Source organism: Perna viridis, chromosome 1, assembly GCF_037379345.1.
Source record: "Perna viridis isolate PV_CMFRI_1.1 ecotype Kerala chromosome 1, ASM3737934v1, whole genome shotgun sequence".
In the NCBI taxonomy this organism is placed as follows: domain Eukaryota; kingdom Metazoa; phylum Mollusca; class Bivalvia; order Mytilida; family Mytilidae; genus Perna; species Perna viridis.
This window is the reverse complement of record NC_142445.1, coordinates 42,593,110-42,614,828: the sequence shown is the minus strand read 5'-3', so window position 1 is coordinate 42,614,828 and position 21,719 is coordinate 42,593,110. Positions and strand designations below refer to the sequence as shown.

At 31.5% G+C, this 21,719-nt stretch overlaps 2 protein-coding genes across 11 annotated transcripts in view; one reads left to right on the top strand and one right to left on the bottom strand.

Annotated features, from left to right (window-relative positions):
* Window positions 1–2,256, top strand: part of LOC148628845 (Rieske domain-containing protein-like) — a 16,302-nt gene extending 14,046 nt beyond the window's left edge. For all 9 annotated transcript variants that reach the window (XM_088595554.1, XM_088595538.1, XM_088595587.1 and 6 more), the window contains one exon: window positions 936–2,256. In XM_088595554.1, coding sequence (XP_088451680.1) covers window positions 936–1,118 — 183 coding nt within the window. In that variant the 3' untranslated portion in view covers window positions 1,119–2,256. The remainder of the gene's footprint in view (window positions 1–935) is intronic.
* LOC148628844 (CDK5 and ABL1 enzyme substrate 1-like) lies at window positions 1,626–21,719 on the bottom strand. 2 transcript variants are annotated; one of them, XM_088595490.1, is made up of 13 exons: window positions 21,364–21,719; window positions 20,423–20,508; window positions 19,968–20,058; window positions 18,125–18,190; window positions 16,836–16,947; window positions 15,676–15,787; window positions 14,163–14,240; window positions 11,581–11,684; window positions 10,793–10,899; window positions 9,352–9,388; window positions 8,864–8,926; window positions 7,048–7,152; window positions 1,626–5,940 (listed from the first exon to the last, which is right to left on the bottom strand). In XM_088595490.1, the coding sequence occupies exons 1-13, from the start codon at window positions 21,675–21,677 to the stop codon at window positions 5,800–5,802; spliced, it is 1,416 nt and encodes a 471-aa protein (XP_088451616.1). In that variant the 5' UTR covers window positions 21,678–21,719; the 3' UTR covers window positions 1,626–5,799. The 2 variants fall into 2 exon arrangements, with proteins under 2 accessions (XP_088451616.1, XP_088451626.1); XM_088595500.1 differs by lacking the exon at window positions 14,163–14,240.

Genomic DNA, 21,719 nt, shown 5'->3' with positions numbered 1-21,719 from the left:
TTTTTCAAATTGAGAATTTCCTCAAATCCTGCCTCAACTTAATTTTGACCATTCAGATTGCTTGAAAATGAAGATTTGAGGAGTATCTCATTTTGAGAATTTTAAAGAAATTCAGGGGATCTTTTAAGGATGGATGGGTAGACATCTCTTCCAAGTAAGTTATGCAGGAAACATTTTACTGACAGAAAAAAAAATCTCTCCCAGATGTTATCCAGAAGATATTATGTTGACATTGCCTTCAACAAACAAGCTAAACCATTTTGCATAACTAAAATGGTATGGACAAAGTTACAAGGATCCTTTAAAGCTACCACCAATTTTTATTTTATTGACTTTATTGATTGAAATGTGCTTATTATGAAAAGGGTGTTAGAGAGATGTACTTGGCTATTATTTGCTCATTTTTTGGCAAACACTGCAAAAAGATTTCCAACAAATTAGGGTTCCAACTTCTAGATCTCCTAGAGCTACTGAAGCTTCTTTTTTTCTTCTCACCTCTGTCAATCAGTTTTTTTTTCTCACCTTTTCTTTGATACATGTATAGTAATATTAACATGTATATGTAACATAATTAAATATACTTAATAATAAATTCATTGTAGTCTGACCTACTTCTTATGCTGATTTACATTAAGACTTGTAAGCTATTTAGAAGAAACTTAGTCACCTAATTATTAGCTTAGAACTATCGTCTGTGATGTTTTCTATACAACCTTAAAATCAATATGGACTTGTGCATCATCTTCCATTCATTTTTTAATCTGATTTATTCCTATCATGTAAAGCTTTGTGGGGCTATTGAATAGAGTTTCAATTATTGATAGAATTTATTTAAAAATTAGACTTCAAGGTTAAATATGCAGAACTAATTTTGCTGAATGTGGTTTAACAGTTTCTATAGACCATCTCAGTATTATTATTGTTGTGTTTTTTAGTCAATAGATCCATACAATATGAAGAAACCACCAGTTTGGACTTGTGGAAAGATTAAACAGAGAACACATGAAGTTATTATACGAGGTAATGATGTCTTTGTCAAGGTTACCCCTTGTACAGGAGAACTGGATTCTGATCATTACAACTCAGCAGAATTTAAAGCACAGTATAACTTGACTTGAATTCCTTAAATAATGGGGATTTTGAAGCAGACAAAAAGAGATGCTCTAGTGAAGGCTTGGGCTTGTACTTGATAGACCTTGATGACAGCCAAAGTTGAATATATGTTGAAAATCAAATTTTATTTGAGCTTCAAAACATGTATTTTTTCCTACAGATATAATTATGATATAAATTAAATACATCGATGAAGTGGAGTGAATTTTATTTGAAATATTTTGGAAGAATCAATCTCCTAAGGCATGAACTGGGCTACTAGAGTAAGGAGAGAACTCAATCATATGTAATGAGAGAACGGAATCACTTGTTAGGACAGAATTGCCATATTGAAATAAAACTCAAAGATTGTTAATTATAGAGCAATGACAATGCAATGTAATAGAATTCTATTGTCAAAACCAAAATTTCTGAAAATTACTGTATAAATTATTGAAATATTAACATGTAGAAATGCCCAATAATCATGTAGGGGTCACATATCAATGTGGCTAAAAGAAGAATACAAAATATATGAAAACCAATCACTTTATTTCCAAAAACAGAGTACAATATGATAACAATTCTCAAACAGACAAATATAATGGAACAGCAGGGATTACTATTGTAGACAGGATTTGAGTCTAGTCTAGGTTTGCATTCAGTGCATGTAAATATCTTGAGAGGCTGGATATTTCAACTTTTAATTTATGAAACCTTTTATACTCTATATTATTTTATAAATTCAGTTTTTTTAAGTAATTCTACACTGAAACAAATAATCAGTTAAGGTAGTACGATACAGTTAGATCATTTCTGAAAATTTGGTCTCATTTTGTTGAAATAAAGCTGTTTTGAGGCAGTCCGCACAGAAATTCTAGTGTTTTGTCATGAGATAGTGCATATGTTTTTAAATCCTTGGTGTGGTGGTTCAAGTCATTTTTAAGTCATTTAGTGATTATTGTTATAAAATCCAGTAGCCATGGTAACATACTGAAAAAAATACTACTGAGTTTTAGTACAAATCAGGGGTGTCTTTCCAAAACTAACAGCCAAATACTATGTTATATAAAATATCAGGCACTTGGACACTACCACATGATGAAAGCATGCATGGAGTAGGGGGAAAAGGGTAAAAATAATAAGACCCTTTTTGATTCATTCTCTAACAATTTTAGTTCCAAAAGTTCATGCGAAATAAGGTATTTTGAAAATCAGCCACCTGATGCAGAGGAGAGAACCGAATACGGCAGGGGACTGAAACGTTCCGGATACCATTCTTCATTTAAATTACACCTGTTTACCATTACATATATTACATCTGTCTATGTATAAATGCTTCACTACATTTAAACAATATATCCACCAAATTTTAACTTTTAATTTCAAGTTTTACAAAATTTGATGGAGGTAACTTGATATGTGAAACAGTGCGCCTTAATGTAACTGTATAGTGCACCCTAACAATGAAAATGAAAGTAGGCTTCCTTGCATGAAGTAACATTCTCTCAAAATCTTTTTATAACCCTTAAGAGTTTTTTAGCATTGTAGTACCAAATATGTTAATAATATATATTAACCTGGAATTAAATATGAATACTTGTGTTATGTAAGATTTAATGTGTGTCAAGCTTTTTAAAATCAAAAGTTGGACTGGTGTACATATCAAACACTATATTTAGTAAATTTATTGCACATCGTAAACATCAATAAAAAATTCAAATAAAATTATATCAGTAATATGTTTAAGTTTAATTTCGTGAATATAAAATTTGAATTCAAAGCTAATTTGTTCAAGTGATAGAGTATTAAAAATATTTTATCAGCTGTTGTCAATCCTTCTCAATCTGTCGACTATGCACAGGTTTTCACTCAAAGAGACAATAGCTTTTCTTTAGGATGTTTCTTCTATGTTTTATTTTTGGTACATTAAAATCTAAATGATGATGAACAGATGAAGTTTGGGCTGATTGACTGACTAATAATGGAGTTATTGCTCTTGGAAATGAGGCGATTGATATATTTTGGGTCTTGCCTTTGAATAAACTTCTCAATGAAATTATTCAATTTTTGGTGAAAGAACATAAATAACAAAAATTGGTTCATTGTCCATGACTAAATGAATTCTTTTATAGAGCTAACAATGTTAAAAGCAAGGCTGAAGTTTTATTGCTTTAGATATGATATGACTGAATTTTCCTATCAGCTATGTTTGCAAAAGGAGCCGTTTTGTTTTGGAAAAAAATGCAAATGAATATAGATTTTAAGAAATGCTTGTAAATGATTTCAAAAACTAAAACTAAAATATTAACTCAATAAAACTATTCAATTTTTGTAATGTTGGCATATCCCTGATGACCATAAATGATTTTGATATATCTTAAAAGTAGGTGGGTAAATTATGCTGGAATCCTGACTGTTTTAACAACTTCTTTTTCAAAACGAAATAATTGATCACATAAGCAAAAATTTGTAAAAATAAATATCTTGAGTATTGTAGATAGAAGAGAGAACAGAAATATGTGACTTGCATGGTGACAGTGGTGGGATGAGTCATGATAAGACAGAGATCATGTTTCTTGACTAGATATGTACATAACATTACAAGGTCTAACACACATAAAACAGGATGATACAAGTTTTAAATTACTACAATTCTAGGTACAAAAAAACTGTTATTTGTGAGTAGTCAGAAAACCAATTAGATGTTAAGGAGCACTCAATATAAGAATTGTGCACAACGTGATTCGTGGTTGGAAAGCCTACATACTTTTATTTTTAATGTTTTGTTTAAAGTGTTATAGTAAACAGAAGTTGACACAATGCTTTTTAGGAGATAAAATTTCTATAGAACGTACTGTAGAATTCAAAATTAAAGGAGATAACTCTCTAAATGACACTAAAATACAATAGAAACCATTGGATTTTCCATGTGAATTATGAAGTTGATATTAGACGTCAACTTACAGAGGTAGACCTAGGGTAAGGGACACAACTCTTTAAAAATCACTGGAATGTTTCTATTAAGCATTTGACACCAATCTCATGTAAGCATCTGAATAACTTGGGTTGATTTTATTCTGCTTCAAATGAAAGCTTTAGAGGCTTTGGTGAAATTGAATATGATACAAATATATCACTGATTTCAAGAGTTATGTCCCTCACCCTAGGTCTACATCTTGAATCACTTACAAGTTATACCTCATCTATATATATAGCCACATACCAAATCTGAAATCAATTCATCCATTGGAAGGTGAGATAACTTCATCAAAATTCAGACAGACAGACAAGGTTATTCCATATACCACCCAGAAAACTTATTGAGTGTGATGGTATAAATAGTGATTTCATGTAAAATTTACTGGAATGAGCCAAGAAGTTGTCAATATGACCACACATATAACAAACAGCAAACACACACACAAAACAAAGATAACAACATAATAAAGGAAGTCAAAACAACATAAAATATCACATTACTATCTTCTGTCCGAGCCATTTCTTAGTCATGAAAAAATGTACAAATAATACACATAATATACAGTGACCAAGCATTTTCTTTACTGAAAAACTAGATGGATATATTACTGGTGAATCATATACTGATTTTTATCTACCTTTTTTTCAAGTTGAATGCATACAATTTAAATAAGAAAAAAATATATGTCTGCTTCCAGCCAACCTAAACATTTTATGGCCATATTGGCTCAAGCATTGTTCAAGTTTAGGTTGCTCTGCCTTTGACTCAATGTGAAAAGTTTTTTGAAAACTAAAATAATTTCTCTACTTAGTTACCCAATTTTGTTTTCTTGTTGGAATTCTTTAGGACTATAATTGTTTTGCCTTATAAAAGTATCTGGTATGCATAAAAAGTTATTGTTTCCTTTAAAATTCAATACTGTCATCTAAAACTCAAATCAGCATATCATTTACGTTGCAACTGGTATAACCAGAAATACTATGAGCAAGATCACACAGAATAACCCCCATTTCAAAAGTTCTGCTTACAAGATTTTAACCTGTAAGTAGGATTTTTTCCTATTGTAGGCAACATACAATAGTTATCTTTCTTTAAGCACATCTACATATGATGCCTAACCTTCAAGAAAAATATACATTTCAACAAAATCCATTTAGCAGTTTTCTAAGAAGAGTTGCCCATACAAAATTTAAACATTTTAGTTGAATCATTTCCCTTAATGCAATTTATATATTATGTCTTTCCTTGCCAAAAAGTGTCATCAAAATCTAATGAGACGTTTAGGATGAATCAAACTTGCAAGATACGTAGATTGATGGACAGAGAGATAGGGTGCATCCCCTCCCTAACTTCTGCTGCAGAGAGGAGATAAAACAAAAATTATAGCACTAAGTAATAAAGTTGATTAAAAATGTATTTTCACACGATTGTTCTGTAATAAACTTGTTCATGCTTCCAGAAAAAGAAGATGAAGACGGTGCTAAATGAAATAATGCTTTTGCAAAAAGGATGACTAACACATCTCAAGTGTGAAAAGCTAAACTTAAAATAGAAATTATTGCAATCTAAAAATCAAAGACTTCTCTTATAGAAATCAATAGTGTAGAAACAAAATACTTTTCAAAAACAAACTCTTCACTCGTCTGGGAAAATCATGTTTATAGATTTAAGCATTCAAATTTCAATCCCCTCCAAGTATACCACAAAAGAATAGCCTATTAACTTTATAACTGATAGAGTAATCTCTGATAATGTGGATAGACTTCACTATCAGGGAGGTGAAGTGAAAACTCTAATGCTACCAAACAGGCAAACTCAAATGTCAATAACTCTTTCCTATGGAGCCTGAAGTCATCTTCTATTTGCTGAAATAAAAATCATAACGAACTGTTATTATGAAACTTACTCTTTGATGGGGGTTGCACTCTCTAGAAGTGACATATCTGTAAGGTCCCTGTAGTCCAGTAGTTGTCATTGTTTTTTTTATGTTAATTGTTATTTGTTTTACATTTTTTCTATAGATTAGGTTGATTTTCATGTTTTATGAATAGTTTTACTTTATTTATTTTTGGTCCGTTTACACTGGCTTGCTTTATGGTATGGGTTTTGTTCATCATTGAAGACTGTGTGGTAACCTGTAGAAGTTTGTTCATTGCTTGGCTTTTGGTGGATGACTATCTCATTGGTAATCATACCACATCTCCAATTTTTATATATCTGTAATACTATTTGCCTTTAAAATAAGTTATTTTTTTACCTTTTATTTTATTCATTGAAACATCAAAACATACTTTTGGGAGGTAGAAAAAAAATGTGAGCAAAGTTCACTGGGTGATTACCCCTCTCCCCTCCTAAAAAAACCTTTAAGTTATTCAGATGGAAATGCAAAATAGGAGGTGCTCAATGGCATTATCTGATGAAGAATGTCTGCAAGTTTCTTCAAATTCAATGCAGCAGTTTCCGAGAAGTGTTTATTAGAAGTTGGGTCCCAATTTCAAATCAACAAATCACCCATGTTTTGAATCAAGAAACCGCAAGTCTTTCAAATGGAAATGCCAAATAGAACTTGTACATTGCTATCATTGCAAGTTTCATCACATTCTATTCAGCAGTATCAGAAGATTAGCAGACAGAACAGACAACATGATCACTATATATAATACCTGATATAATATTTATATACATGTACGAAGTTAGCAGTAAGTGTAACAAGTTGATGCATGATGTGTTGTGCCAACAATACCCCCACCCAACCATTTCATAAGAGCAATATTCCAAATATCTCAGCATTCCTAATAAGAAAAGCTGAGAAATTTGTTACAGAAATAAGTAACAGACAGACAGACAGGCACTGTGATTGCAACATGGTATAATTTGCAAGGTTTATTTGTGATTAAAACCTTGTAAATAACACTTACTGGTATCTATATTATTGAGACAAGTTATAAAAGAATGTTGTAGTTGATAATTACCTCTATAAGTTTACTAAGCTCTCCTCCTTTCACATCATTCAACTTGGCAGATAAAATCAGACATGCACCAGCACAAAGTTTTCTATTTTGTTTGTTAATCATCAGCTGTAAGGTAAAGAAGTTTAACAGATAAGAGAATCTGACTTGATGCCTCTCCATCCCCAGGAGGTCACAGGAGGCCATACATATCCAGGGTAGGAAATTCACTCAAATTCTAGCCAGTCCCAAATACAATTTCTCAACACATTAATTATATGGCTGGATAGATTTTTGCTAAAATTAGCCAGCCCTGCCAAAAAATAGCCAGTCTTGGACTGGTGGGCAGGCTCTAATTTCTTACTCTGACATGTCCATTGACGATAGGCCACCGAAAGGCCACAAGTGACAAAATTATAAAATTTTAAATGTTTTTTTTTCACGAAATAAATGTAGCTGTTTTATTTTTTCTTTAGGTCATTGTTTTTGTTTCCCTGATGTAAATAATCATGCAGAAATGGCCACAATTTTGACAGCACTTTCAATGTCATTTCCAACATTATAATAAAAAATGCTGCGTGGGGCCTTACATTTTTATACTCCACAACTGAAAGTGGTGTGGCATTATTTGATACCCTAAAAAAGTTTGTGACTGTGCAGCTGTCCCCTGATAATTTCCAGATGATAACTTGAAAATGGATCTATAATTTTTTCAAACTTTGCAGTTGTTTAGTACTATGAAATACAGGTGAATTTGTTTTCCAGCAAAATCCAATTCAATTTTGAACATTTTTCCATCCCCTGTTTTCTTTCACCATTATGTGGCAGAGTATCACTTAATGTTCCATTAATGCCCTATCTTTACAAATTGCTGTCATGGCCATCGGGTTGATTACAGGAATGAAAACACAATGAAACTACTTCATATATACTGATTTCTCTGTGTATAATGTTATATTTTTTGAAAATCAAAATCAGCACTAGTCAGATAATTCTGTAAAACTAAAAATCAAATAACTAAAGCCTAATTGGATTACTGTAATAATATTCAAAACCCTGGTTCAAAGTATGCCAATTACTTTTGTTTCATTTACAAATACTTTTGTTTTCTACGTTCTTCAAAAATGTGTTAATTTCATGATTCAGTCAAACTTCATCCGCTCGAACTTGGATGGCATGAACTCCCAGAATTTCTCTAACGAAATGCAAAATAGGAAACTTTTCTCTTATCTAATCAACAGAAATAACCTTAGATTTGTCGAACACTGGAACTAACTAGTTGGTCTGTTTGGTAATGAATCTTAGAGAAAAACTCTCACTAACTCAAACTAGTAAGCCTTTTTGTCAGTTTGGGTAATAAAGGGGTGAAAAACTGAAACCCTATCATTATTTAATATGTCATTTTAGTTAATCACAGGTAATATCTAAGTTATCACTATTTACATAGATGATAGATTTAATCTAACATAGCACTGATTGAAAACGAGAATGTTCCGAAAATGGCATAATGAAAGCATCAAAGAAAATTAGATGAAAACAAATTATTGGCCAAGGAACTTGAACTCTGAAAGTTTTTTAAAAGCAAACCGAGCATTTTAACTGTTCACAAATCAATGTAACCTTCTAAAAGCGAATGAAAAATATCCAAGAACTAATAAAAACTTTGTAGGAAGTAAGCAATTCCTAACGATAAAGTAGAACTTGGACCTGAAATGAAAAAAATCTAGAAATATACAAAGTTCAATTTCTCAAACTCCTGATAACTCGAATACATTTCAGTGGTCCCATGGAGTGTAAGCCACAGAGGTTTGACTGTATATTAAATGCTTAATAAACAAACCTTTAATATCAGTTTCTCAAAATATACATAGGCAACAGCAACCACCCACAAATCTACACCAGCCTGCAACAGAAATATTTAAAGATTTTAGTACATGTACAAATACACACCAGACTGCAACAGACATTATTGACAAGATTATAGTAAAAGTTTCTTTTCAAGTGCTTTTAAATGTATCCTATCAACTTTTAATATCTGAGAATCACAGTTTGTAGAAAAGAAGGTCTAAAAACATGATTAAATTAATTACTGTTGAGTTAAAAGGGAAGGTTAAAAAGAATCAAAAAATTTTTAATAACTTAGGAATTAGTCTGTATATTGTATATATTTGTATAATTTTGATGTGTGCACTAAACTGTTAGTGACCAATTTGACAATTATTTTACTCTATTCTTACAATTTCAACAATAAAAAAAAAATCAAGCTTATCAAAAATAACATTTTTTTCCCTGATGGTAATTTTATAGAATTTACAAAACAGATTATACCTTGGAGTGTGTAATGACCTTTAGTTCTTTCTTTAAGCTGCAAAACAAGAGTTAAATACTAGTATTAAGACCTATAAAAATACATATTTAGTCTGCCTTACAAATTAACAAAACCTATGTAGATCAAACAACAAGCCATAACATCTGTGAATTAGATTAAGAATCAATTCTATGCATGTTTTTTTTTTAACATCCACCATCAACAAAGAGTCACCTACAACTCTGATGACTTTATCATAAGAATCATTTCAGCAATTTAAAGTTGTTCTTTTTTATCTATCACAGTTTTCAAGGTGTTGGCAAAACATTGCAAAAACAAGTAAGTTTCACATTTCAAGGGCAATAACTCTAGCAAGGAGTCGCCGGTCAACCTTGACCCAATTAAGACTTGTAGGACTTATCATAAGGATCATTTCATCAACTGAAAGTTTTTTCCTACCCATTATTGTTTTCCAGTTATTGGCTGAAAACTGCAAAGAACATCATTTTTTGGATTTCAAGCATTTCAAGGGCAGTAACTCTTACAAGGAGATGTCTGACAATTTTGACCCAATGGAGACTTTTCTAGGGCTTATCATAAAGATCATTTCATCAACTGAATTTTTTTTCTACCTATTATAGTTTTCAAGATAATAACTGAAAACTGCAAAAACTCTCATATATTTGGTTTTCAATGGCAATTACTATAACATGGAGTTGCCTGAAAATTTCAACTCACTGGAAACTTTTGTAGGACTTGTCATAAGGATCATTTCATCAATTGTAAGTTTTTTTCTATCAATTATGGTTATCAAGATAATGGCTGAAAACTGCAAAAAACTGTCATTTTTGGACTTTCAAGGGCAATAACACCAACAAGGAATTGTCTGACAATTTTGACCTAATTCAGACTGAAGTAGACTCTTTGAAAAGCTGATAAAGAAAGGTCACACTTATTTTTAAATATCTCTTCTTGTTTTTCCAATATATGTAAGAACTGATGACTTGACCCCTGTGGTACAAAAATGGCAACAGCCGCCATATTTTACACTTTTTCTACATAATCAACACAATTTTAAAAGTAAATACTCTGTGTATGCTAATGACAGAATTTGGTAATAATCCACTGAGCGGTTTCAAAGGAGAAGATTTTAAAGAAAAGTTAACTACAGATGATAATGACAGACACCAAGGGATGACAAAAACTCACATGGCCTTTTAGGCCAAGTGAGCTAAAAGAAAACTTATGAAACAGATAACAGAACAACCCAGGATTCATGATCCAGTGATTTTTTTCTGCATTAATCTAATGCTTTTTTTTTTCTTCTACCTGTTCATATCTCTATGTTTATTCATTTTTTTTTCTCCTACCTATTCACTTTTCGATGTTTATCCTTTCTACTACCTTTTCAATTTTCAATGTTTATCCAAACTTTTACACACATAATCACTTCTATAATACCTTCTTAATTTGGTGAGTGTCAACTGTATATGAGGGTGCTTCTCTTTAAACTTTTCATTCAGTTCTTTCTTCAGAGTAGAAGGTTTAACATAATCTATTACAGATGTCTGAAATGTAAATCGTGTAAAGTATCAAAAAAGTAATTTACTGAAGCCCAACATTTTCTAGAGATTATTATTTGCTTTTACCAGAACAATCTAATATAATATAGCCTTACATCTGTTCTTACAATGCATAAATGTTATAAATCACAAATACAAGTATCACAAACTGGAATGATACACTCAAAAAATGATATATCATACTGTTTTATATTCTAAATATTGAAACATTATAAAAACTCTATTTTAAGTCTAACAATTACAATGGTACCATATGTTTTAACACTGCTATATTCACCAGGATCAATTTCCAGAAAATTTTATTAAAACTTATACTACAACAATTAATTCTGACAAAAAGGAAACTTTACACATTGGCAAAATTGACACTACAGTATAAACTCGCCTAAAAGTTGTGTTTTTGGAGTAAGTTTTGAACAGCTAGGAAGAATTTCAACTTTAGGCAAGATTTAGCCTATATGTTAAAAATTTGTTTGAAAATGTCTGAAAGGTTGATAACCAACACAAGAGTCACACAAACAGAATGCAGGCTCTACGTACCCCCATTTATGTGTGATGTAAACATCAATTTTAGGCAAAAAAAGTTGAAACTTGTTTTGTGGCTTAATACACATAATCATCATTATCAATTCTAACTCTATTATCATTTATGCTACGTATACCAACCATATAAGAGGTGAATGTAAGAAGAGTTCTGTAACTCCCCGACTGTAACTCTGGATCGTCTAAATACTTTGGATCATAATGAACAGGACTTCCTTCCTCAACAACTGAAAACAGCCAGTATATAATCAAAATCATGTCATAATTCAAATTCTAATCTGTTGGAATCATCATTTTCCTTGGGTTTACAACATCTCAGTGGTTTGTGGAATTTTGTAGATGCTGCTTGATCATCTATGTTTTGAACAGAGAATATACATTTAAGGAGGTAGACCTAGGGTAAGGGACACAACTCTTAAAAATCAATCAAACGTTTGTATTCAGCATTATATATCAATCCTATGTAAGCATCTAATTAACTTGGATTCATTTTATTCTGCTTCAAACAAATGCTTGAGAGGCTTTGGTGAAATTGAATATAATACAAACATATCACTGATTTCATGAGTTATGTCCTTTAGCCTAGGTCTACCTCTTTGTTGGGAACTTAATGTTGTTGTATGATCAACACCAAAAAAAAACAACACCAAAATGGTATATAGTGAACAAATATACCTTCAAGCATAACTGATAATGTCAGAGAAAAAATATAATAAAAACCTTTCTAGGTGTACTGATATTTCAAAATATATTACAATGTTAATTAAAGAATGCATGTACTTGTATATTTAAGAAAATGCAAAAGAGGTGATTTCTTTCCCTGGTAAATTTACAATTTCAAATATTCCTAAAATGATTGATATACAAGAAGCAGGAGAATGCACAAAAAAAGCCTAAGTTCTGCCTGTGTTAAAAGACTTGCTGTGGCTTTCAATATTTTCAAGAATAATGGGTGCAGAAAAGCAGAAAAATGTTCGAAAAAGGTAATGTGAATACAAACAAATAAACCTATGCATGAATTCAGCAATCAGATTAAATTTCAGTTTTCCCAAAAATATTTAACTATGAGAAACTGCACCTAAGTCATGCCTAATGCTGGAAGGGAAAATGTACTCAAGTAACTAATAACAAAATGAACACAGGTATTTTTTTACAAATTCATGTTGTAAGAAATGTAGTCCAGTTATCATTGAGGCCTCAAGGACAAACTGGGAAGCAAAACTCTGATTGATTCTCAACAAAGGTTAAGTTAAATTCAATAATATGTGATACAATATGTAATGCAGAATATGACTTATGCTTTCTTCAATTTTTTTTTATTCAAATTAGTCTATATTTCAAAAGCATACTGTATCAAGTTTAGTGGAAAAGGAATTTCTGGTCCAACTCATTATTCTCTCAGTGAAAAGGGGCAATAACTCTGAAGAAGAGGATGTGAAATACACACTAAAATCAATCTTGTCATGTATTTATGGTTTACAACATTGTGTTTGAAAAGATCTGGTCAAACTGTCATCAGCTATCTACAAAGTGTGATGAGTAAAGACTGACAAACTTACTTGAGAGATTCAATGTATACGAGCCACTTGTGGGGGTAAAATAAGTATTTCAAGTATTGAATTTTTTTTCTAGTTTGTACACTGCTGATTTTAAAGAAGAACATTTTCAAGAAAACTACTCTACAAAGTAGTATTATTGTATCTACTTAAGATCACTCCATGCATTAATATCAGTATCTACATTGAGTTGCTAAGTCTATACTATCATATATCACATGCCTTAGCTTAGAAAGGAAAGTGGCTAAAAAGGATGCTGAAAAAAAAAACAACAGTTAATTATGAAAAGACTGGGAGTTTCATTCTTCAGAAGTAAAACACCATGCAGCCACTCCTAATCAACACTACACATTCCTAAATAATTGGTAGATGGTTTAGTAAAGTATCCTCAAATGTACATAGAGGGGGTATAGGGCTATCATATCTCAGTGGCTAACATATTTTTTTGTTTTTTTCTTCACCCAACAATCCATGGAGACTAAATGAACCTGAATTGTTGAAATAGTTCATAACCAGTGCTCACCATCACATTTTTGGTATTAGTAAATTTATACAAAGACCATTGATACATTTGCTATGTCATAAAAAAAATACTTTACAGCTGATCCCAAAATTATCATTTATAGTCATATCAATCATATATAGGTGTATTTTTAGTTCATTAACAAAAGTTATTTGGATATAAGTTTGAATCATATACATACACCACAAATGGAGCAATTGTGAGATTATTTACATGTAAAAGTAGTTAATATCTTTATAATTGGCTTTACAAAATTACAAGATATTTCTGTTAGACAAAAATCATTCCACAGAAAATAACTACAGATAGATAATTGTGAGAGAGAAGTTCCTTGCCTACATATTGCATACAGCAGCCAGCAACATTGTCTGTTTTTTTTCTTATACCTTTCTGTCAAAATAGCATTAGTCTACATTTCAGCTAAAACATTTACAGGGTACAATAATACATCCCATCTAGACAGACAGGCATATAAAAACATACCATCCAAAATTTTGATTAATTTAGTCATTTTTCTCATCTTTGTTTCTTTGAATACATTAAAAATCTTCTTTTTGTATTAACTTTAAAAAAAAAACACTGACAGAAAGGCATTAAGTTAAAAACAAGCCCATGCACAGATATACCTTTCTCCAGACCCTGTACTTGTGGTCTATGAAGCAGTAAATTTGGGTCATGAGAGTAGCTACGATGAAGGTCTCGCCCTGAAGACAGACAGACAGACTGAGGAATATCAGAAAAGCCATGCATTTTTAAATCAACAAGACACTAAATATGTATGTATGCTACATGGGAATTTGAACTATTAATATTGCACAATGAAATAGAAAGATGATGTTTGAGCAATTTTAAAGTTAGAAGTCAGAAAGGGATTAAAACACATTTATAGAAAAGAATTATTCTTCAAAGTAATTAATTCAAGTCTTAATCTTTAAACATGGTTTATTCTATAGAATGAACATCACTTTAAATTTTGATTTGATTCAGACAAATGTTTTCAAATGTTTAGGCAATCTAAGGTAAAATTTAAAATCATCTTAACTGGATAAATAATGTCAGCAAAGTAGTATGTGTAAAAATTTAGAAAATTAACATTTCTTCATGTATAAAGCATACATGTACATCAAATTTCTATGTTTAGAGGCCAAGTACAGAATAAATGATTTTTTTTAATTCTAGTTTGCTACATTTCTATTTACAATTTGTAAAGGTATTGATAACACACCTAGCAGTTTCGTAAATGAAAAAGCTATGTGGTACAATGGATTGAGACTTTTGAAGGCATAAATAGTGGGTATAAAATGTGCTTATGATGTAGTCATGCAAGGTGTAGTTATAAATCATTCTTTCATATGTATAGATCCTTAAGAAAAGAAATATATAATGCATTTGATCAGAAAATTTAACAAGGCAAAATATATCAATAAAACTTAAGCTGTGAAGCTAAGTCTCTTACCAAGATATCCTTAAAGAAAATCAGAAGATATTTTAAAATTAAACAGATTAATACACAACTTCAATATCAGCAAACTTATAGAATACCTCCACCTTATTCACAATTACTAATGACAAACAGTTCAGACCTGCGAAAATTGAGCAAACCACATAAAATGGTTTTCCTATATAGCTGCTCTCAATGTTTACACTTCTTACTAGGGAACTTACAAAATACAAAAGATAAAATACATTTAGTTTCAACAACATTGTAATTGTTTTTGCCCTGTACAAGAGGATGGTCATCTTAGCTGTAATTAACTGAACTACGACATTAAATGTTTGATATGCTGTACCGTTTAAACATACACTAGATAGATATCTTTTTTTTTTCATTTCGACTTCCTCTAACAAACTTCCTCATTATGCAATGTGCACTCAAATTTCTACATTGCACAGGGGTTCAAAATTACTTTCAAGAGTGAAAGGTCTAGAGGTTGATAAGTGTAAATTTAAACTACGGCATCATAATAGAAAATATCATAGTGACATCATCACTACGATTTAATTTATACTTTCTGTGAAATTGACTGCTGGGCTTTTCAAAATTTCAAATCAAAATTTCATAAATAATCCTTGTGCAGCTAACAAATGCACATAATAAACATCAATAAGGAGTTATTTTGAGGCAAGCTTGATAAGTACCTGTAGTAAGAGGATGTGCATGCTCTGTAAGTAGCTGTAGCCCCTTCTCAGACTGAGCTCTGTGTAAGTACCTGCCATGGGATGGAACTAATAACTCACTGTATGATACATCCTACAAATAGATAAGGCACTGTATGATACATCCTATAAATAGATAAGGCAATGTATGATACATCCGATAAATAGATAAGGCTTTGTATGATATATCCAATAAATAGAAAATTCACTGTAAAATACTTCTTATGAATAGAAAACTCACTGTACAATACATTCTATAAATAGATATCTCACTGTACAGTGTACAATACATACTATAAATATAAAACTAGCCGTAGGATACCTCCTATAAATAGATAAGTGTTATTGGTTGCAAGTTGAAATATGTTCTAGTTTTATCATATCTACTAGCATCCACAATAAGTCATTCACTAGCACCGTTATAAAATACATCAATGACTGAGAACAGTAAGAGAATCATTTAAAGCATAATCATCAGTAGAGTTTATGAATCCTTGGCATATGCCAAAGCATTGAATAATACAAAATATAAAAACTGTTTAGTATAAAGCTTCTTGTTTATTTGCTCATCAAGAGAAAATCTTCCGTGATGTATTTACTTTTCGTCTTATAGGCATAAACACAGGCAATATACATACAAATGAGTTATTTTATTTGTTATAGCCTGTTGACATTCAGATAATAAATGTTAAACTAAATACTGTTAGAAGTATTGTGATAAGATTTGACAGAACAAACTAAAGAGGTTATGAGTGGTATCATCAGGATGAATGAGGAGTCTTCTTTCTCAGAGATTTTTTTTCTCCAGTGGTTACCATGACAATTACCATATAAAGTACTGTAAGTACTGTATCATTAATTCTCCCAGAAAACTTGCTTATTCATTTTTCTTTTATTTGTGACTTTCTTTTCAATTAGATTACTTTCTGTTCCTGCGCAGTGAAGCTGCTTCTAAACAACAAAATCTTAATGATTTATGAAAGTCATAAATATTGATAAGAACTAGAGTACACAGGAAAAATGTAACATGTTTATCATATGTTTTTAAAACACCGGAAAAAAACCTTATAATGTTTTTTCATATGTTTAGGTTCATATGAAAACATGTGTTGCAATTTTTCCAATGTACAATGAAAGTGTACCTGCCCCTCCTCTACAAGTCCTACAGCATGCAGACCCAGGTACAGCAGTCCTTCATGTGATGTCCCTGACATGTTTCTTGTTCTTGTTATCTTAATTTCCTCATACTCTGCTCTAAATCACAAGTATTAATCATTATTACTATAAAACCACATGTGTCAAAAATTAGAATGTATAAATATCAATATCCTTAACAGTGATGACTAAAAAACAGTGTGAATAAAAACAACAGGATGACTGCTTTATCATGATTCATATTATATTTAGATAATAACTCTTCACAACTAATTTGATTAATTTTTTGCTATAAAACTATGGTTTAACTTACTTTTTGTTGTATGGTAATTTAGAACAGATTACCATTGGTTTAACTTACTTATTGTTGTATGGTGATGTAGAACAGATCACCATTGATTTAAATTACTTTTTGTTGTATGGTAATGTAGAACAGATCACCATTGATTTAACTTACTTTTCATTGTATGGTAATGAAGAACAGATCACCATTGATTTAATTTTCTTTTTGTTGTATGGTTGTGAAGAACAGATAATCCATTGATTCAACTTTCTTTTTGTTGTATGGTAGTGCAGAACAAATCACCATTGATTTAACTTACTTTTTGTTGTATGGTAATGTAGAACAGATCACCATTGATTTAACTTACTTTTTGTTGTATGGTTGTGTAGAACAGATCAACATTGGTTTAAATTACTCTTTGTTGTATGGTTGTATAGAACAGATCACCATCAGTTTAACTTACTTTTTGTTGTGTGGTAATGTAGACCAGATCACCATCGGTTTAACTTACTTTTTGTTGTATGGTAGTGTAGACCAGATCACCATTGGTTTAACTTACTTTTTGTTGTATGGTAGTGTAGAACAGATCACCATTGACTTATCTTACTATTTATTGTATGGTAATGTAGAACAGATAATCCACTGATTTAACTTACTTTTTGTTGTATGGTTGTGTAGAACAGAACAATATTGGTTTCACTTACTTTTTGTTGTATGGTTGTGTAGAACAGATCACCATTGATTTAACTTACTTATTGTTTTATGGTAATTTAGAACAGATCACCATTGGTTAAACTTACTTTTTGTTGTATGGTAGTGTAGACCAGATCACCATTGGTTTAACTTACTTTTTGTTGTATGGTAGTGTAGAACAGATCACCATTGATTTATCTTACTATTTATTGTATGGTAGTGTAGAACAGATCACCATTGATTTAACTTACTTTTTGTTGTATGGTAATGTAGAACAGATAATCCACTGATTTAACTTACTTTTTGTTATATGGTAATGTAGAACAGATCACCATTGGAGCTTTATTCTTTGATACTATAATTATCCTAAAAAATGGAATTATTTAAGTGTACAATCCTATTATTTAAGATTAAGTGTTTGTAAGAATCAGGCAAAATGGGAAAAATCAGAAACATGCATGTCAAAAGCCCAACCATCTAACAATAAAATATCACTCAATGATGCTTTCTCTATTTGAAAAGACCATTAATTGATCTCTGCATCATTTGATTTGCTAAGAAATTTTTCATTAGAATTTTAGAAAAATGAGGTTTTGGACAGTTATCTACACTTGAAATGTTCATTTTCAGTGCATTTCAATGAAATTATAACTCAATGGTCCAGCATGATATGGAAAATCTTGTCAGTTTTCCTTGATTCTGATGGTGCAAATAGTCAAATTACACTTTAAAAATTATGTTTTTTTTTCATACCATGTTTCACCTACTGCCTGATTCTTACAGGGACTGACACTAAACTAATATTCTGCTTTTGCTTAGTGCTTACTATTTAATTCCACAGAAATGAAATAACATTTTCCTTTTAGGACACAAACGTTATGACTCCATGAAGTGTTATACATCAATTGCAAATTGTTTTTGGACCTGTTCAGGTCCGGGTGTCAAAAGAATTGGCCTGCAGCAGCGCTAAGCTTGTCGTGAAAGGCGACCAAATAGTGCTCGGAACCCTAGCCAGGGGCTAGGGCGCTCTGCCCACAGAGCAACTGGGATGTGTGCCCCAGGTGGTGGAATGGGGTACCCCTGGCGTGTTACATTGCTGGGGTTTTCAGGCTATAATACGGAAAACCTGACCGCAAACCATAGTGGTGCACTGTGTTGGGAAAGACGCCACGTTCCTCATACGTTAAAAAACCCTACTGTGGTATTCTCTTGGAGTAGGAACCATAGGGCTCCGCCACAGGAGGCTAAATTGCCCGAACCTACCCACCTCTCCCTATTTCCAGTGGTAATCAAAATTTGTCGACCCCATTGTCCTGGTGTCCCATCCCATTTTTCATTTTATCATCCACTGCATGTTCATCGCCTGAATATAGCTGAAATATTGCTGCTTGGGCATTAAACCCCAACAAACAAACAAAGCAAATTGTTTTTGTTAACATGCATTATTTTGTTGCTATTTCCAATACTCCTGTTAAAAATTTTTCATTTCTAGTGCTTTGAAAAACATTTGAAACAAAAAAAAATTGTATATTCATTGTACTAAAAAAATTTTATTACTTTTGTTCAGAATGAACTAATCTATCTATACAGTTCAATTTATTTTGATCATGACATTTTGCTCCAAATGGCCACAGAGTCATCTAAGAAACAATGTTATATTGTGATATCATTAATATTTCAGATGAAGTCACTGAAGGAAAATTCTATATGAAAACAAGGGCTCAAGCTATTTGAGAAAAACAGGAAGTACGATAGTGACTTCTCTTTTAGAGAGACACCAGGGAAAAGTGGGGAGTGGGAGGAGAAATGAACACATACACACAACAATCACCAACACTTTCTGTTTTAAACTTATATGTGTAATGTGATGTTATATACATGAACACAATAATTAAGCATTTTTTATATGTTTGAAAATGAATTATTTTTTTTCAATGGCTGACACAAGTGTAAATACATCATTTATTTATTTCTTACATATATTGTTTTCTATGTGAAGAAAACAGGATGGCAACATAATTGGCATATGCACTTATAAGCTGTAAATGTAAATTCTTGTACAGAAAATTATTTAACACAGTAAACACTGGGAGGGTTGGTGCTCTTCAGAAATGTGCATGCAAATATCACGTCATGTAAATACCTTTCTTCCCCTATCCTTCTTCTGCTGTTCACATCAAAGAAATTCACAGATCTTTTAGTAGACTGTCGAAGATTTGGTTGTAAGGGAACACCTGTAACAATTCATCTATGAGATGATAATCTTGATTCAAATATTCAAGTATAATAACCTTCAAAGTTATAATTCACAAAAGCTTAAAAAATCAAGAGTAAACAAGAGACAGATGTGTGGAGCCTTCATAGTACTTGTACATTGAATATGTACTGTTACTGTATTGTTGACAGTGAAGGTAAAACATATTTTGTATACGAACTTAAATAAACTTACTGTAAGGATACTTATTTTCATGTTTCATGAATTCAATTTTTCCACTACAAAGTCATTTACAAGCTAAAAACAATGGTCAGTGATGATTTTCTATACATGTACATTAAAATAATTCTCCAAAATGTCAATGTCTGATTTTTTATACATACCTTGCAAGCCTTCTCTAATAAGGCTTGGATCGGTATACATCTTGTTACGAGCAAGTCTCTCTTTCTCTAGAGTAGCTGAATATGTCCTATAATTAAAGTAATATGATTGACAATGTATCCTGGTATACAGATACAAGGTACAATGGACATGTATTTATTCCTGAATTTAATTGTTTAATTAGCTGTATAAGGTATTCAAATAATATACATGTATGTTGAAATGATATGTTGAAATGATAACAGTAGAGAATGAGCACTTACAAGTAACAAGACAAAATGCTATACCTTAACAAAATGAGTTGTGATTTAGAATAAGTGCTGTTCACTGATATGTTTTCAAATCCCCATCTAATGGTAGATTTATTTTGTGACTTGGTTTTCGAATGAAATACTGTTTACACTAAATTGCATAGTGGACATATTGATTATTCTACTCTCAAGTTTAGTTTTATTGGATCTACCTTAGTCTGAGATTGCTCTGATGTACAACGATTGATTTGTGTACATGTGTAGCTAGGGCCATGGAATGTCAGAGCTTGTCTCATATCAAAACACCAGATTGGATCTCCTGTACATGGCGATCACAATAGAAATTTAAAATAATTAACACAATTTTAATTTCTTCAACTTGTAAAGTTCAATATCACAGATTCAAATAATGTGTAATTTTGGAAAAAAATATGACGTGTGCAAATTTCTTACACTACACTGTCTACAGAGTGAAAAAACATATCAGTAGTGTTCATGCAACAATAAATAACTGTCTTACCTTGAATTTATAAAATTTCTACTTAGTAAATTCAGATGTTTTCAATAAGGAATGAATTCTGACATCCCACAGCCCAAGCTTGTGTGGCAAATCAACCGTAGGGCACCAGAGCAATCTCTGACTAGATCTACCTTTATGTGCTTGTGCAGTAAACTGGCACTGTGGATCTTACCTATGAAGTTTGGTGGGTGAAATTATGGCCGCTTCACAAATCAAGTTAGCACTGGGTGCCTCAAATGACTTTTTCCTTTTTACTTTCTGGTGGTCGTTAGAAGATTGGTCTGTTTTAACTTGAAGAACTTGAACGTCAGTTACGTCACTTGATTCAGATTCATTTTCTTCTTTCAGTCTGTGATGTTTTCTATTGAACATGGCATATTTGGTGTCTTTGTGGCTCCCATCTAACGAAATATTAGACAGGAAATTTACAGCCGCTATTTTTCGTCGAGATTTCCTTTTCAAGTATTTCATGTTGGCTGAAGCCATCGTTTGTTTCCTTAAATTGGTTAAACTTATGTCAATAAACCG

Bases quoted from the DNA above. Each gene is read 5' to 3' on its own strand.
- LOC148628844 (XM_088595490.1), bottom strand. From the start codon at position 21,677: ATGGCTTCAGCCAACATGAAATACTTGAAAAGGAAATCTCGACGAAAA. The intron at 16,948-18,124 runs GTAAGTTAAATC...CTTGTGATTTAG, and splicing joins ACATTACCATATAACAAAAA to AGCAGAGTATGAGGAAATTA. The intron at 15,788-16,835 runs GTACACTTTCAT...ATCTATTTGTAG, and splicing joins GACTTGTAGAGGAGGGGCAG to GATGTATCATACAGTGAGTT.